Source organism: Schistocerca americana, chromosome 8 (assembly GCF_021461395.2).
Source record: "Schistocerca americana isolate TAMUIC-IGC-003095 chromosome 8, iqSchAmer2.1, whole genome shotgun sequence".
NCBI classification, from domain to species: Eukaryota; Metazoa; Arthropoda; class Insecta; order Orthoptera; family Acrididae; genus Schistocerca; species Schistocerca americana.
The window spans coordinates 326,739,550-326,758,582 of NC_060126.1; the positions used below are offsets into that span (position 1 = coordinate 326,739,550).

Below are 19,033 nucleotides of genomic sequence, written 5' to 3' on the forward strand. Positions count from 1 at the left end.
CAAGTACGCGGTCTCGTGTTCGATTAGTTTGGAACACAGGTACTTTCCTATGAGCCTCTGAAAGGTCGGTGGATTCCAGTGTGCAGGTGGACCCGTTTGCTGGTCTCCCAAACCAATTTGACTCCATGCCACAACCATGCATTGCGAAATATGTCAAATTTTTAGATGGCCAACTCAAGACAAATAAGTACTCCCACACATCACTCGTTGTGTGTGTGATACTAGAAGCAGTATCTCTGAAGGTTTAGAATGTGACCGGCACAGGCTCTAAGTTGCACACTAGCAAAGGACACAAGTCTCACAAAAAAAAAAAAAAAAAAAACGGTTCAAATGGTTCTGAGCACTATGGGACTTAACTTCTGAGGTCATCAGTCCCCTAGCACTTAGAACTGTTTAAACCTAACTAACCTAAGGACAGCACACACATCCATGCCCGAGGCAGGATTCGAACCTGCGACCTTAGCGGTCACGCGGCTTCAGAGTGTAGCGCTTAGAACCGCTCGGCCACTCCGGCCGACCAAGTCTCACCATTTTGATACAGACCTGCAGTTCTTTACTAGCAAAGCGCCAGTACAAGAGTGACCTCTCTTCTCTTTCTGTCCGCTTCCTCCTCAGCTCAGTAGCAATGTATATTTACATCTTTCCCCACTTTAGCACAAGCCAATCATGAGCTTGAGCCCAGCATTCGAAGCTGGGAGAGTGGCCTTTGCTCTGTATTCACCGATTCGACCAATCAGAGACTTTAAAGTTAATAGGAGAAAAAGGAAGAAAGCTTAAGCTTTGCAGCCTCCTTCCCGTGCATTTCCGTATCTTTTGCCAACAACATGACCCAGACGGAACTACATCCCTACATAAATGCTAATTATCTCCCCTGTTGCGTCCATTTGAAAGTTTCCAAAGAATGGCCATAAACTCGCTAAAAGCCTCTTGCTTTCACAATATGTTTTGTAACAGAGTCTGGACATTTGGGTGCCAGTGGCTCTGTCCCACGGAAATTCGATGAATTCTCACAGTTGTTTTGTTGGCTTCCTCCCTAACAAGGGCCCATCCTCTGCTTTATTGCCGGTCTACAATGCTCTGGCCACTGCAGCACAGACTTCTCAGCGCTAGTCAGTCTACCTGGACGCGGCTGCCTCCCAACTGGTGCCAACCAATGTGCCTGCACACTGTGACTGCAGAGCTCATCCGTCTGGAAATTTTTTCACCCAGATTCCACAGAAAAAACGCGCTTTCCTCAGCCCACCGTCGTCATGCGCCTTCGCTGCAGATGATTAAATAGGCACCCTATTCCTTTGAATGGATGTAAAGCTTATTCCTTCTCTAGAGCACACAAGAAAGAGCATTAACTACTGTTCACCATTTCATCATGATGTATGAAGTAAAAATCACAATAAAGATCACATTCCCGAAGAACATGAAGCGGCATAACACTGAATTAGAAGTGAGAGTGCCCTGAAATCTCTCAATGTAGTGCGTTAGGATAACACCATCACAGCGTACATGAGAATCACCATAACTTCCACCATACTGGGGTTCTGACGCACCTTTGACTTTCGAAGAGACCCATAATGATGCCATTCTTTGGACTGGCATATGATGTGACCCATGTCTCATTCAGTGTTACAATACGGCGTAAGAAAGCCTCTCTTCGCGCTCATAGGGCTCCAAGTGCTCCTGCGCAGTATCTTAATGCATCCATTTCTCCATTTGTCAAGTCATGCGGAACCCATCGTGATGCAATTTTTCGCATGCCGGGCATTCCTTCAGGATGTGAAACACTGTCATATGTGCTAATTGGGATTCCTGGGCGAGCTCACGAATCGTATGGCGTCGATCACTGTCCTCTAACATGGCCACAGCACGCACTTCTTCTTCAGAGACGCTAGGACGACTTGCCCCATACATGTCTGCCACCGATAGCTGACCTTCGTTGAAGGCTTTTACCCAACATGCCACTGTTCTGTACAGCAGTGCCGATTCCACGCACGCCTCTTGAAGACCTTGATGACACTGTTGTGCTGTACGACCTCTGGCACATTCAATTTTGATCCAACTTCATTGTTCCTGTTTCGAAAACGTAATGACACCATTACGTTAGACCTTTCACTCACAAGTGACTGTTTCCCTCGATTTTGCGCACGCCGGTGACGTGGGATGGACGAGCGCATTTGCTCGGAGGTAAGGTACGTATGGTAGGTAAGGCAGGTATGTAAACAATGTGTGCTATCAGCGACAATAGCAGATTTCATCGCTTATTGCCTCCACAGCAGTGTTGTCACTATTTAAGTTCCAACCTACATGTATTGCCAACTCTTCATCTTTCCTAAAATGCCTTAAACCGGAATATTGCCCATTCCTCATTTGTCAGTTTCCTGTTTTCAGAAAATTGTGTAGTAACCGTTTCTCCTTTTCATTTCCAAAAATCACCGGATCTTCCTTTAAATCCAGCTTCACTTTGTATTCCTGGAAAAGTCTACATCGCTCAATATCTCAGTGCTCGATCTATGAATTATCAGCAAGTGATGATACAACCGGATGCGATTTATTTTAACAGGTGGCAGTACTTCATATTTAACTCGTTTTTATACCTTTCCCGTAACTGTCTGAAAACACGTAACAGGCATTATTATTAAGTCTTTGTTATTAGGTAAAGCATGTAATCATTTTTTTACTGACAGACCAAAGACCACTGTCAGCTGAACACTGCACTTCTTCACTATACATCAACGAATTAATTACTATGCTTACTGACTTCGTCGTCTTCCGGTATATCGCGTATAATTTCCCTTCTGTCAAAACCTTGCCCATGTCTAGAGGCTACACACACAATTACAGTACTGCACTGACTATTCATTTTTTTGAAGTTAGTCGAAGTGTCCACTAATGACAAATCAAAATACTTTTGCTAATCCCGCTCCTATATTCTCACAATAATCAGTTTACTGTCTTTTCTGATTCATTATCCTCCTCATCTAGTTCCAAATTCACAGTAATGGAGTAACGAACATTATGGTTATCATTTGTCTGGACATATACCACTATTTCTCATACGTATTCTTCACCTTTTTCATGTCTAGCCCTTGCAATCCTATATTATCTTCGTCCTCATCTTCCCCCTGACAAGATGCTTCATCCGTTTCACTGTACGTACTTTCCTGTATATAAGATGTTTCGTCATTTTTCTTTAACCATTCAGTAAGATATCTGTATTACAGTCTTTACTTCGTCCAGTTCTATTCAAAAATTCCTCTGTGCCACCATTAAAGATACATATCTTGACTTCATTAATCTCGTTTGCTTCACAAGGGCATGGTCCAGTCTGACATGTCGAAACTTGGCCTGAAATTTATTATCTGGGAAAAATAAATCGAAAGAAAAGCGATGTCAACATTTTAGCTTCTAAGACACACTGCAAGTATTTAAAAAAAGTTGAAAGTTACCAAATTGGTAGCTTGCCATTTGCCTGGAGAAATGTACGACCGTACCCTAGCTGTAACAGATAGTACATGAGCAATATGTCAGGCACATATCCTTGGTTGATAGCAGCTTGGTAAGCCGGTAACTTCGGTACAACGCGATCGTAATTTGTAAACCGACTTTCAGTTTCCGTTGTTAGTTTGTTACAAACAATTGTTGAGTTACTTTTCGTCCGAATTTGCAACTTATTTGATATTGTTCATAATTAGAAGTGGCCTTTTTGGTATCGCTAAGTGTTAGCAGTGTAGACAAACACAAAATTGCTAACGCTTTCGCGGCCACCTGTTGGCAAACTGCCTATTTCCTTCTGTCTCGGGTTCTTCGGCCGACGTTCGTCTGATGATTTTAATGACGTTTCGCCAGCACGAATGGCTGGCATTGTCAAAGCTTCACCCTCCATTGCCGGTGGTGAACTGGAGCCGAGCTCGCGGCTGCAGACTATACAGGGTGAGTCACCTAACGTTACCGCTGGATATATTTCGTAAACCACATCAAATACTGACAAACCGATTCCACAGACCGAACGTGAGGAGAGGGGCTAGTGTAATTGTTTAATACAAACCACACAAAAATTCACGGAAATATGTTTTTTAACACAAACCTACGTTTTTTTAACTGGAACCACGTTAGTTTTGTTAGCACATCTGAAGATATAAACAAATACGTAATCAGTGCCATTTGTTGCATTGTAAAATGTTAATTACATCCGGAGATATTGTAACCTAAAGTTGACGCTTGAAACCTCCCACGTTCAGTTGCGTGTTGTAATGAACTCGGGCCACGGTCGGCGAGCAGCATCTGCAGGGACATGTTTACGATGACGACAGTGTTTACGAGTGTGACTGTAGTGCACTGTTTGGTCTAGCTGTCGCAGTGTCCGCAGGTAGCGCTTGCTGCTATTGTTATTCTGCATTCGTCTCCGCACGCATACCAACTGTAGGACACCGTGTTACCAGACGTCTGTGATAGTGTAGTGTTGTAGGAACTGTGACCATGGTGTAGTCGAACTCTGAAAAGGCGGAGGTGATACTCATCTATGGCGCGTGTCGACGAAATGCAGCTGAAGCCTGCAGGGTGTACGCAGAACGGTACCCGGACAGAGAGCATCCAACCTGCCGCACATTGCAAAACATCTACCGACAACTGTATGCAACAGGTATGGTCGTAGCACGCAAACGTGTCCGTAACAGGCCCGTCACAGGAGAAGCGGGTGCAGTTGGTGTGTTAGCTGCTGTTGCCATGAACCCACACATGCGTACACGGGACATTGCGAGAGCCGGTGGACTGAGTCAAAGTAGTGTCATGCGCATACTGCATCGTCACCGGTTTCACCCGTTTCATGTGTCGCTACATTGGCAATTACATGGTGATGACTTTAATCATCGAGTGCAATTCTGTCAATGGGCATTAACAGAGAATGCGTTGCAGCTCTAACTGTTTACCGATGAAGCGGGTTTCACAAACCACGGGGCAGTGAATCTACGAAACATGCATTGCTGGTCCGTGGACAATCCCCGCTGGCTCAGACAGGTAGAGCGACAGCGACCGTGGACTGTAAATGTATGGTGCGGAATCATTGGCGACCACCTCATTGGTCCTCACTTCATTGCAGGGGCCCAAACAGCTGCAACATACATCGCGTTTCTACAGAATGATCTGCCAACGTTGCTCGAAAATGTCCCACTGGAAACGCGTCGACGTATGTGGTATCAGCATGATGGTGCACCTGCACATTCTGCAATTAACACTAGGCTGACCCTTGACAGGACGTTCGACGGGCGTTTCATAGGACGTATAAATTGGCCAGCCCGTTCTCCTGATCTTACACTTCAGTACTTCTTTCTGTGGGGTACGTTAAAGGGGAATGTGTACCGTGATGTGCCTACAACCCCAGAGGATATGAAACAACGTATTGTGGCAGCCTGCGGCGACATTACACCAGATTTACTGCGGCGTGTACGACATTCATTACTCCAGAGATTGCAATTGTGTGCAGCAATTGATGGCCACCACATTGAACATCTATAGGCCTGACATGTCGGGACACACTCTATTCCACTCCGTAATTGAAAACGGAAACCACGTGTGTACGTGTACCTCGCCCCTCATGGTAATGTACATGTGCGTCAGTGAAAAAGACCAATAAACAGGGGTTAGCAAGTGGACGTACTGTGCTGCTCCAGTCTCTTCTGTACCTAAGGTCCATCACCGTTCCCTTTGGATCCCTACGTAATTCGGTGCTCTCCGATACACACGATCGAACAGCGGAGGGGTGGTACTCAAGCGTCAACTTTAGGTTACAATATCTCCGGATGTAATTAACATTTTACAGTGCAACAAACGGCACTGATTACGTATTTGTTTATATGTTCAGATGTGCTAACAAAACTAACGGGGTTCCATTTCCAAAACGTAGGTTTGTGTTAAAGGACATACTTCCGTGCATTTTTTTTATGTTTTGTATTAATCAGTTACATTAGCCCCTCTCCTCACGTTCGGTCTGTGGAATCGATTCCTCAGTATTTGATGTGGTTTACGAAATATATCCACCGGTAATGTTAGGTGACTCACCCTGTATGTACCTGGCGAGCCAATATCGCAGGGCTTAGCCGAGGTCATTTCCGGTGCGGTTCTCGTATTGCTACCTGCGACGGTCGTTCGCTGCAGTACAAGGAAGCCAGGAAACGTTTACCTTAATGCTTTCCTCTTTCTTGTTGAAGCTGTTCCCGTGTTTGTGTTTCTACAGCTTCTCTAAGCAAGCGGGTTTGACAGTGCTTCTCTACAGCCAGAACTTCCGTGTCGGCGAATTTTATTACGTGATCGGTCTCACTCAGCGCGTGCTTTGACACGGCCAATTTCTCCACCTGCCACAACCTGCAATGTCGCTTATGTTCTTTGATCCTGATGTTGATTGTCCAGTCATTCCGACATAAACTTTTCCGCATCTGCATGGTAAGCGGTATATTCCCGACATTGCAAGTGGTTCCCTTTTATCCTTTGCCGATCTTAGACATTCTTTGATGTTCCTTGTCGGTTTGAAAATTGTCTTTACGCCGTGCTTGTACAATATGCGGCCGATTCTGTCCGTCACTCTGGGAATGTATGGCAGAAAGGCCGTACCCGACATTTCTTTTCCTGGTTACTTACTTCGTCGAGTATTTGGCTCTGTTACACTTCTTATATTTGTGGAGGTTGCATTTCGCGTTTGAGGTGCTGCGGCTCACATATTCGTCCTGCTCGCGTTACAGGCATACGAATCATACCTGTTTCTGACTCGGGTGGTGGTTTGATAGTTTTTTGCAGGTATCGGTCCATGTGCGTCGGTTTTCGGTACACGCTATGTCCCAGGTTTTCGCCGTCCCTTGTTACCAGCACATCTAGTAATGGTAGTTTTTTATCCTTTTCTACTTCCATGGTAAATTTTATGTTGGTGTGAAGGCTGTTCAAGTGTCTTAGGAAGTCACAGAGCTGTTTTTCACCATGGCTCCACACAACGGAAGTATCATCGACGTACCTGTACCACACCGTAGGTTTACAAGTCGTCGAGTCCAGTGACTGTGTTTCGAAATGCTCCATGAAGAAGTTGGCCACCACTGGACTAAGGGACTACCCATGATAACGCCCACCAGCCGTTCGTAGAAATTGCCGTTCCACGTGAAATAGCTAGTGGTGAGACATGCATGGAAGAGCTTTGTGATGTATTGTGGGAAAATGGAACCGATGTGCTCCAGAGCGTCACTGAGTGGCACCGTCGGAGGTAGCAAGAGGAGAACCGCACCGGAAATGACCTCGGGCGTTGGCGCGCCAGGTACATATTGTCTGCGGCCTCGAGCTCGGCTCCAGTTCACCACCGGCAATGGAGGCTGAAGCTTCGATAATGCCAGCCACTGACGCTGGTGAAACGTCAGTAAAATCATCGGACGAACGTCGGAAGAAGAACCCGGGACAGAAGCAAATAGGCAGTTTGTCAACAAGTGGCCACAAAAGCCATATCAATTTTGTATTACGCCTCTACGGGGAGGAGATTTGCAGATTGTACCGACGCCTTGATCAACGATGGAAGAAGAAAGCGTGATTGATGTCCTCTCTCCCCTTCCTTTCGCAGTGCAGAGGTGAAGAAGCTACACCGAAGTACTTGAAATGTAAGCGCCTATTCACCACCGCCCAAGCACATCGTATCTACGACAGAATGGAACGAGCTTCTCTTCGTGAGCAAATTCATAAAATACGGAGAGACTTGGCAAGAACGGATCAGGAAATTGTGGACATATTCTATCAACTAAGTAGCGGAATGCATTGAGACGACTGGGAAAATTTCGACAGCGTCACTCAAGGAGCATGCAGAACGAACTCGAATGCTGCACTGAGCGACGGAGGAGAAAGTTTGGAAGATGCGGGAAGCACGCTGACAGGGCGATTCCCGACATGTCACACACAGTGGTCAACCTCACTGATCGACAATTGACCGAAGAGGAAGTGTCTGTTCTTCAAAAAACGAGGGAATTTCGCTATCATCCCGGGAACTATACCTATGGAGGACATCATTGCTAACACCGAAGCGGCCATTCGGACCCTTCCTTGTGAAAGGGCAGAGGAAATACGCACTGAAACATCCAGGATACTGTCCCGAGCTAAACCACCAGCTTGCAATCTGAAGAAAGAAGAGGTACACGTTATTAAGAATCTTAACGCCGACAGGAGTATATTGGTACTGCCTGCCGATAAAGGGAATGCAACCGTCGTAATGGAGACCGAAGATTATGAGCAAAAGATCCGACACCTATTAGATCCGACGACGTACAGAAAACTAAGCACAGATCCGACGCAGCGTATCACAGGAATACGAATCGGTTAATCAAGGCGTCTTCTCTGCCGGTGAACATACACAGAAACCTGATCAGCACGGAAGCCCTACCACGTCGACTGTATGGATTGCCTAAGACAGAGGTTCCAAAACTTTTGTTTGTCACGCCCCCCTTCTGCCGAAAAGAAAACTTCCGTGCCCTCCCCCCCCCCCCCCCCCCAAAGTATAGAGATTTTTATTAATTATCAAGAAACTATTGAAAAATGTGTGATGGTGACGTCATGTAACATGGTGGGCTGTTAATGTATAGAGTCGCAGTTATTACGTCATCAGTCTAGTCTAGTGATTATAAGCCACTCCTAAAGTAAAGAAAGTCCTTGGTAAACAAGGAAAAATATTTGCGACCCTTGCAGATTAGTGGATGCGGGCCATTATTTTAAGTTGAGTGTAGCTTACTACTTTAACTCATTACCAAAAACAGCCGCTCAGTCACGGTGTTAACGAACATCACTGATTTGTACGCCTGTAGCGCTCCCCATTGTCATTGCGAATAGGTTGGCATTCATGTCAACGACGACAGTTACCGAACGGCGACAAAAGCCCAGTTCCCAGAACCAGACAAAAAATAAAAATTGGTTTTACGAAATAATTTTGCAGACTACACAGAACTTTAAAAAATATGAATAAAACAACTTCCTTACCTTGATTACATTCCCTTGCTGCACACCATTTCTTCACAATTATACGATTTTAGGACTACTCTTCGCTTGCCATATCTAGGATAAACTTTCGCTGTGTCTTCATCCAGAAGAAATACTATTACTAGATGAAATAACATACCACACGTAACATCAGAATCCATAAGGATCACACGCAGTATTTATATTTAAATCAGATTCACTATGTTTATTTTATACTGTTTCTTAGAAGTAGTTTTTTTATAATTTTACAGTATTACCTACATGTAAGGATAGTTAGGAGGAAAATAATAAGTTCTCTTATAATGTGACGTATTTATTATTAAAATATTATTTCCACAAACATATGGCAAGAAAAAAAATTCAATGTGAAGGATGAGCTTGCATATATTTTACAAGATTTTGAATTCTTCACTGAATAGTAGTAACTGCGCAACGTAAATCATTGGCAATACTGAGTTTGCTTCTAAGCTTATTTTTTATTGCCACTACCGCTGAAAATGCTCTTTCGCACAAATAAGTGCTTGAAAATGGTAAATACAGTTTCAGTGCTTGTTCTGCTGTGCTGGGATACACTGTGAGATATTTCACCCAAAATAAAGGCTTATCCATCTTCTCAAAGTCATACTTCGCTGCAGAATCATTTTTAATTTCTAAGACTTCCTCTTGTAGTCTGTCTGGCAACACATCCACGTCAACGTGAAGTGGATCCGTCGCTAACCTATAATAAATTTTGTCATCACAACTGTTAGGGAACCATCGTTCGAATTCATCAACGAGGTGCTGCAAATGGTTCAATATTTTACTCTTAGTATTAGTATCCTTAAAATCAATTTGAAATCGGGCTTCTTCCAGGATTCCAAACAATCTGGGAAAGCAGGAATAATTGCAGGCTAAAATTTTACGTTTCCATAGTTGCAACTTACCAGTAAACGCTTTGATGGCATTCCGATGAAAAAACGTGTTTGACTCTCCACCTTGTAATTTCAAATTCGATTTGTTTAAAGACTCGAAAATATCTGACAGATAAGCCAATGCAACATGAACGCCGGGCTTGCTAAATTCCACATACAATTCAGTTTGTTGGTTATTTTCCAAAAACTGGATCACTTCGTCTCGAAGTTCAAATATTCTTCCTAGCATATTTCCTTTTGAGAGCCAGTGTACTTCTGTATGAAATAAAATTGTTTTATACTCTGCTCCCAAGTCTTCACAAAGAGCCGTTAATAACCTGGAATTTAACGCAGTCTTTTTAACACGATTCACGATTTTGATGCACAGTTTCAAGACATCATTGAGTTCCTTTGGAAGTGTCTTAGCTGCCAGTGCTTGACGGTGTATTACACAGCGGATAGCAGTAACACTAGGTTTTTTTTTCTGACCATCTGCACGAATCCTGATCGACATCCATGCATTGATGGGGCGCCGTCTGTGCATACGCCTATCAGTTTCTGCCATGATAACTCATTTTTACAAAAGAATTCAGAGACGGCTGCCATTATATGAATTGCTTTTGAAGTTGTCTTTAACTCTGTAGAAAACAGCAACTCTTCTTTAATTGCTTCATTTCCTATATAGCGAACGAAAGCTAGCAGTTGGCAACAATTCGCAACATCGGTACTCTCGTCTAACTGTATTGCGAAAAACTGCGATTGTTTGACTGCCGTAACTAATTGATTTTGTATGTCTTCGGCCATATCATCAATCTGACGTTTCACAGTATTGTCAGAAAGCGGCACTTGTGAAAGTTTTTGTTTGCTTTCTGACCCAAGAACAATATCAGCAGCTTTCAACAAACAGGGTTTGACTAGTGTCTCTCCGATAAAATGACTTATCTTGGTCTTGGAAATAAGTAGCGATAACTCATACGAGGCTTCCAGTACCATTTCTGATGTCTGAGCGAAGGATCCAGCAGTATCCAACTTCATTCGCTTCTAATTATCACATTTTGCAGCAAAAAATTCCTTCGGCTTCTCTTTCAATGCACCATGCTTTTCCCACAAATGGCTTTCCAGACGAGAAGGTCTCATGGAATCATTGCTCAATACCTCATAGCAAATAAAACATTGCGGCTGGTCAACACCATCTTTTTGTATAGAAGCAAACCGTATTTGATATAATCATCATTATATTTACGTTTTTTCGCGACACTCATGGCGAAGTAAAAAGAAAACAAGAAGTTAACAGTATAATTTCGCACTAACACAGATTTTACTGAGGCACAACTGTGAAAGATTCAACGCGATTTCAGCAAAATCCAATACATCAGGTGTGTCAACAACTGCAAGCAACCAACTGAAATAAAGGAAAGCTACTGTTGTCTGTCGGCACCTCAGATGACTGTCTGTGAGGAGTGGGACGAAGAACGGGGAAGCCCAGCCGCAGCACAGGTAGTCAGTGCACTGTCTGTCCGTTACCTGGTGGCCAAACAGGGCTCTTGCTGGGAGAAATTTCATGGATACACCTCACACATCGCTGTAAACTGTGCACAGTGCCAATCAGTTATCTCTGTACCCGTACCAAAAGAAGCCATTGTCACAGCAAAGAACGTACACTAATTTCAAACGAAATCATGCCGTATTTCAAAAAGGCAGAGAAAAGTAACTGTTTTGTCAGATAAGTAATCCGAATTAAAGAGCTGTAGTACTGACCGTTCGAAAAAAAAATAGCCTCACTAATGGACTTCATTCTCTACCTAGCTGGGTTATGTTTCATTGTTAGCAGTCACGACAATGTTTCCAGAACGGCGTGGAGTACTCTGCTCAGAACGAACACTTGTAGTAGTTTCGCATTCACGTCGTGCACATTTTTCTGGTGACAAACGGCATGACCCTGGCGTCCAAATTCCGAACCCGCCAGTTCATTTGAAGCGTATACAGTCTATTAAAGTCACTGTAATCGCATCACATTGGGATCTGAGGGTTGACGGGGTAATAAAACGGCATTTTTGCAGTTACGCAGTATAAGTGATTATTACTCTGATGAACATAGCCTACTACCGCTAAAAGTTATAACATGATTACGTTCAGTTCATGTATACAAATGTACGGAATAGTTAATACCTGACTTTTCCGTTTTCCAGGTGTCAGAGGTAAGTTGTTTACAAATCTGATATATTAGAATTAACGCATATCGCCTTCGTAATTTTGAGAGTTTCTGTGTGTGACATTCTAAACGTGACATTCTAAACGTGATCTTCAAAAGCTGTATGCTCTAGGATAGGTTATTGAGATAGGATTTCGGGAAGTGGGAAACCAAACGATTCCATTTAGCACCATAATCTATCATTAATACCTGCACATTCATTTTTATTAAAATATCGATATTAAAAAGAAATATTAGGTTTATACCGCTAACTCCACCCGCGCCCCCCTTCCAACATCATCACGCCCCCCCCCCCCCTCAAGGGGGGCGCGCCCCGCAGTTTGGGAACCCCTGGCCTAAGATCCATAAGAGCAACGTTCCACTAATGCCGACTGTAACCGCTCCTGGCTCACCGACGTATAAACTGGGAAAACACTTGGCCTCTCTACTCCAGCCGCACGTGGGGAAGAGCAACACACACATAAAGGACTCAGAACATTTCATTGAGAAGCTGGAGATACTAAAACTTGCACCAGACGATATCCTGGTCGGCCTTGATATTGTCTCTTTGTTTAGGAAAGTGCCACTCTGTGACGCTCTGGGGCACATCGGTTCTATTTTCGAGCAAGTCATCACAAAGCTCTGCCATGCATGTCTCACCACGAGCTGTTTCACGTGGAATGGCAATTTCTACGAACAGCTGGAAGGCTTTGCCATGGGTAGTTCCCTTAGTCCAGTGGTGGCCAACTTCTTCATGGAGCGTTTCGAAGCACAGGCACTGGACTCGACGACTTGTAAACCTAAGGTGTGGTACAGGTACGTCGATGATACTTTCGTTGTGTGGAGCCATGGTGAAGAACAGCTCGTGAGAATCAGTGCAGCATTACCGAGGGATGTTACCCTATATTTGCTGAACACTTGAACAGCCTCCGCACCAACATAAAATTTACTATGGAAGCAGAAAAGGACAATAAACTACCATTTCTAGATGTGCTGGTCACAAGGGACGGCGATGACCTGGGACATAGCGTGTACCGAAAACCGGCACACGTGGACCGATACCTGCACAAACTATCAAACCACTACCCGAGCCAGAAAAGAAGTATGATTCATACGCTCGTAACGCGAGCTGGACGAATATGTGAGCCGCAGCACCTCAAAAGCGAAATGCGACATCTGGAAAGTGTTCTGACGAGCAATGGGTACACCACAAATTGTGCTAGGAGTGTAACAGAGCCAAACACTCGACGAAGTAAGAAATCAGGAGAAGAAATGTCGGGTACGGCCTTTCTGTTGTGCGTTCCCACAGTGACGGACAGAATTGATCATATATTGCACAAACGCGGGGTAAAGACAATTTTCAAACCGACAAAGAAGGAAAATAATGTCTTAGCTCGGCAAAGGATAAAAGGAACCCACTTGAAATTTCGGGAATATACAACATACCATGCACACGCGGAAAAGTTTATGTCGGAATGACTGGACGATCAATCAACACCAGGATCAAAGAACATAAGCGACACTGCAGGTTGGGGCAGGTGGAGAAATCGGCCGTGGCAGAGCACGCGCTGAGTGAGACCGACTACGTAATAAAATTCTCCGACGCGGAATTCTGGCTGTAGAGAAGCACTATCACACCCGCTTGTTTAGAGAAGCTATAGAGATACACAAACACGGGAACAGCTTCAACAAGAAAGAGGAAAGCCTTAAGCTAAACGGATCCTGGCTTCCCGTACTGCAGCGAACGACCGTCGCAGGTAGCAAGAGGAAAACCGCACCGGAAATGACCTCGGAGAAGACCTCGGAGAAGCCCTCGGACGTTGGCGAGCCAGGTACATATAGTCTGCGTCTGCGAGCACGGCTCCAGTTCACCACCGGCAATGGAGGGTGAAGCTTTGACAATGCCAACCACTCGTGCTGGCGAAACGTCAGTAAAATTATCAGACAAATGTCGTCCGAAGAAACAGTGACAGAAGCAAATAGGCAGTTTGTCAGTGTAGACAAAGCTGAATTACTTTTTTCTCTCCATTTATTCTGGCCAATAGCATCTGTCTTTGTGCAGCCTGCAAAGTTTCACAGTAATGTTGAATCCAATTAATGCTTCCAACTTTGCAAAGATGAAATATGAAGAACTTTCTATAGAACCGAAATCACCTATTTCTACTGAATAGGAGAAATTACCTATGAGTTATTGGTTAATTTCGTGGACGTACTGGTGTTAACAATAAAATATATTCCACGACAGTGAAAAAGATCACTTTCTCATTAAGTTCAACCATTTTATTCTTATAGTAAATTAAGATAAGCTCGTTTTTTTGCATTTGGAAATTTACACAGTTTTTAACAAATCTTCAAGTAAAGTTATTTTTATTTGTTCGGGAGAGACTACTGCATATGATGGGGTATAGGGACTAGTGCACACTACAATGTAATACTTTTAGTTGATACACATCTGAAACGTATTGTTACCCTTACTTCTAGTGTTGTTAATTAGTACACAATTATGTGTCTATCTAATTTGGATTCTCTGTTTTAATTTTATATGTCAAATACAGAGAGTGGCTGAAATCACACTTTTGAAATACTGGTCCCCTACATTCTACTATAAATCCTTTACAGGCAATTAGAAAAAGTTATCCCAGTAATTATTTTCATTTGCTTTAGTAAACCAGGTTAATAAGGCATTAATGATAAAAGTTTAAATTTATTACAGTTTTCAAATATGTACAAAAATGTCTTAATAACTGTCATTAGATATGCAATTCATTTTTAAACTCTATAGTTCTTCAGGTTGTATACAATGCTTAAAGCAACACCACAGAATTAGAAATTTCTGTACTGTAATATGTTATCATTTAGGGTACAGTTCACATTTCTGCAAATACAATAAACATTTATTTATAAATGGAAGTAAAATGACGAAATCCCTGAGATGAGAGATTATCAGAGTGTGTTACTTTACATCATTACTTATCTGGTGACAAGGGTTTCTTCATATTTCAGGAAGATGTTCAGTATTACTGTTTTTGTGTGTATACAATCGCCATAAATTCTCCTAGGTTGCTAAATTAATAGAACCTTTATTCAGGAAAAAACTTAAAATTTGCAAGGCAACAATTGTTGATTGAAAAAACTATAAATAGAGAAACTTGATTACTTTATTTTCTATGTAAATAATTGTTGTTTTTCTATATCTTTATTGGGAGTAGAATAAATCCATTAATTTTGTCACCTTTCTTACAAACTACTGCCTTGCACTCGGTAGCTTATGCATATTATTCAAGAATATCAGTAGTGTCTTTTTCAATCAATTAACATCTGTTTAACTGATATTTCATTAACAGTTCAGACATTTTATTCTCTCCATTAGATCAGATAATTTAATCTAGAATCATCATTTTTGTGTAAGCTGTAGGAATACCAGTGTGCCTTTATTAAAGATGCGCAAATCAGTATTCTTCCACAGTTCAGCTCCAAAGAATATGGGTTTAACGTCTGTTCATTTGACCCAACAACGCGTAGTATGAATAGGATGCATTCACCAGCTGGAAGATAAATATACATAATACGATCAGAAGAAGTTGCGTTGACTATAAATCTATGTAAACTGATTGCATACATCTAAGTAATTAATGTACTTGAAAAGTGTACACTGCTATGATGCTGTGGTGAAATGTATCTTTTTTCAGAAGGAGCTCAAAATCTGTGGTTAGAAACACAGTGATTTATGACTGTGTTCTTACTAACTGAATTTGTGGTAGAAAGAATCATTCAATACGAGTTGAAAGTCCGTAGTATTTACATAATGTTACGTAACAAAGTAATGGTTATTAGTTAGTATACACATAACTTTAACTGACGACCTTCCCAATGATTGTTATTATTTACGTAAACAACGTTGGATAACCAGAGATAAACGACAGTTTTCTCGACCTTCATTGTGTATGTAACTCTATTACGCCGTAGATTCGATTCCTTAGACTGTAACAAAGGAGACAAACATGGAGTAAACAACTACTTCCGATACTGTACATGTGAATCTAAATGACTATTCTGCAATTCACACTTAAGTGTCGGAAAGAGCGTTCATCGAACCACCTTCATACAGCTATTTCTCTACCATTTCACTGTCGAAAAAAATGCGGAAAAAAAGAACACTTAAATCTTTTCGTATAACCACTGACATCACTTATATAATTGTGATCTCCATAAGCAATTGGGCATCAGCAAAATATTTTCGCGTTTGGGGGAGAAACTGGTAACTGAAATTGTGTGAAAAGACCTCGCCATAGTTAAAAATGACATTTTAACAACTGCCCCCTCCCCTCAAACAGTTCCCGGGCCATGTCCGTTAAACTATCCCCTACTTCACGATAATCAGCATGTGAAATTTTGTCGTACGTCAATTTGGGCAGGTGAGGACCCAATATCGCTGCATATTGGACTCAGAAGCGGACGGAGAAGTGCATCGGTGGCAATCACTAATAGATCTGTTGCATCTTTGAAGTGTTCTGCCAATAAAATACAAAAATGAAGCCTTTCTTTTGCTATTCCCACTACATTTTCCATGTCAGCGATCCAGTTTAAGTTGTTCGTAACTGTAATGCTTAGGTATATAGTTGAATTGACAGCCTTTGGCTTTATGTCCTTTCTTATCGTATAATCAAAATTTAACGGATTTCTGTTAGTATTCCTGTGGGTGACATCAAACATTTCGTTATTTACAATCCATTGCTGCTTTTAGCACCTTAAGATATCTTGTCCAATTCATTTTGCTGTAGGTTTTCATCGTCTGATGATTTTATTGGACTGTAAGTGAAGGACAGCATCATCTACAGACAATCTGAGAGGACTGCTCAAATTGTCTTCTCAATCGTTTGTGATGAATGAAACATTAATTCCTGACTGTGAATGGAGGAAGGAATGTCCTATAGATATGTGTCCGGAAATGGATGGTGTGCGTGAAACGACGAGTTGTCCCAGAACACAGAACAGAACTGCATCTCATCCACGTCACAACAGATTTTAAATGTGGCCTCCTTCGAATTGCAGGTCATAGTGGCAGTAGCTAGACGTTCATTTGTCTGAAAGGACTCATGGTCACACAAACGTCCAAAAAGTGCTTGAAATGTTGTGGGATGTGGTTGATGCCTGTAAGGGCACTTGTTTTGATGTAGTTGTGCTGTCTCTCGACCATTTCCATCTGCTTGGACGTATATAAACACAATCTCGACTTGTTTCCTACATTAATACTGAACTATTTTGCTGCTTACAGTTCGCTGCGTCTATCACACATCCTCAACACACAGTACTTGATCAGAGGAACTGCCATTCGTCAGCGCCCCCTACCGTGGCATGATGCATTTCCGGACACATGTTCATAGCACCCTTTCTTTTCCAGTTCCAGTTAGGAACTCGTCCCTGCACTTTGTTGGTTTTACTGATATTCATCCTGCATGGATTAAGAACAACAGCGGGGCTGTAGTACTTCCTAGGGTCACACTTTGCATCACTTCCGATTTACTCCATGACTTTGCGTCACTTATTACGAGATTTGATCTCTTTGTAAGTAAATCACGAATATCGCAGCACAACTGAGGCGATACTCCAGAGGCACGCGTAACTGAAGGAAATGCTATGACTTGTCGTAGTACATAGGTTGAATGCTGGTACTGGATGCATGTTTATAATAAAAATGTGGTAATATTAAATGTGATGGGTACAGATTCAGAATACGAAACAATATGGCTGATGACAGGTGTTAAATGTGAATAACACATATCATCTGATGCTTTTATAGACCTTTTGCATCAGCAGCCTTAGTGGCGGAACACTTGTCAGGAAACTTACAGAATACTTCGTGGAAATATTCTGGTCACAGTATAGTTTTAAGTGGAGATCTTAACATACCAGCTATAAACCTGCTGGTGACAAACAGACTCTAACTTTTCGACTCAGTAGCCTAGAATAGGGAATCAGTGATCATAATCCAGTTACAGCAACGCTGCATACGGTGGTAAATGGAATAACAAAGAAAGGCATGAAGATCTTTCCGTTTAACAGGAGCGACAAGAGAGATTTCAGATTACCTTGCAAGTTTCTCCAGCACTGACAATGTTGACCATCAACGGACAAAGTTCAAAAGCATTGTAGAGTACGCACTAGACATGTACGTCCCGAGTAAAGTTATAAGCGAAGGAGTCCTATGAACATGTGTCCGGAAATGCATCATGCCACGGTAGATGGTGCTGACGAATGACAGTTCCTTCGAACATAATGAATTACCTCGAAGAAAACGATCTATTGACATACAGTCAACATTGGTTTAGAAAACATCGTTCTTGTGAAACACAACCAGTTCTTTATTCACATGAAGTTCTGAGTGCCATTCACAAGGGATTTCAGATCGATTCCGCATTTCTGGATTTCCGGAACGCTTTTGACACTGAACCACACAAGCTGCTCGTAGTGAAATTGCTTGCTTACGGAATATGGTCTCAGGTATCTGACTGGATCTTTGATTTCCTGTCAGACAGGTCACAGTTCATAGTAATTGACGGGAAGTCATCGAGTAAAGCAGAAGTGATTTCTGACGTTCTCCAAGGTAGTGTTATAGGCTCTTTACTGTTCCTTATCGACGTAAGCGACTTGGGAGACAATCTGAGCAGCCGTCTTCGGTTGTTTGCTGATGACGCTGCCGTTTATCGACTAATAAAGTCATCAGGAGATCAAAACAAACTGTAAAACGGTTTAGAAGAAATATCGGAAGGATGCGAAAAGTAGCAGTTGACCTTAAATAACGAAAAGTGTGAGGTCATCCACATGAGTGCTAAAAGGAACTCGTTAAACTTCGGTTACACGATAAATCAGTCTAATCTAAAAGCCGTAAATTCAACTAAATGCCTAGGTATTACAATTACGAACAACTTAAATTGGAAGGAACACATTGAAAGTGTTGTGGAGAAGGCTA

General features: G+C 42.4%; 1 protein-coding gene across 1 annotated transcript in view; it reads right to left on the reverse strand.

Moving 5' to 3' along the window:
* Positions 1-15,551: 15,551 nt before the first annotated feature.
* LOC124545830 (odorant receptor Or2-like) overlaps positions 15,552-19,033 on the reverse strand; it is a 50,891-nt gene continuing 47,409 nt past the window's right edge. Inside the window, exon 5 of the mRNA XM_047124787.1 lies at positions 15,552-15,608. Within this exon, the coding sequence (XP_046980743.1) occupies positions 15,552-15,608 (57 nt within the window). The remainder of the gene's footprint in view (positions 15,609-19,033) is intronic.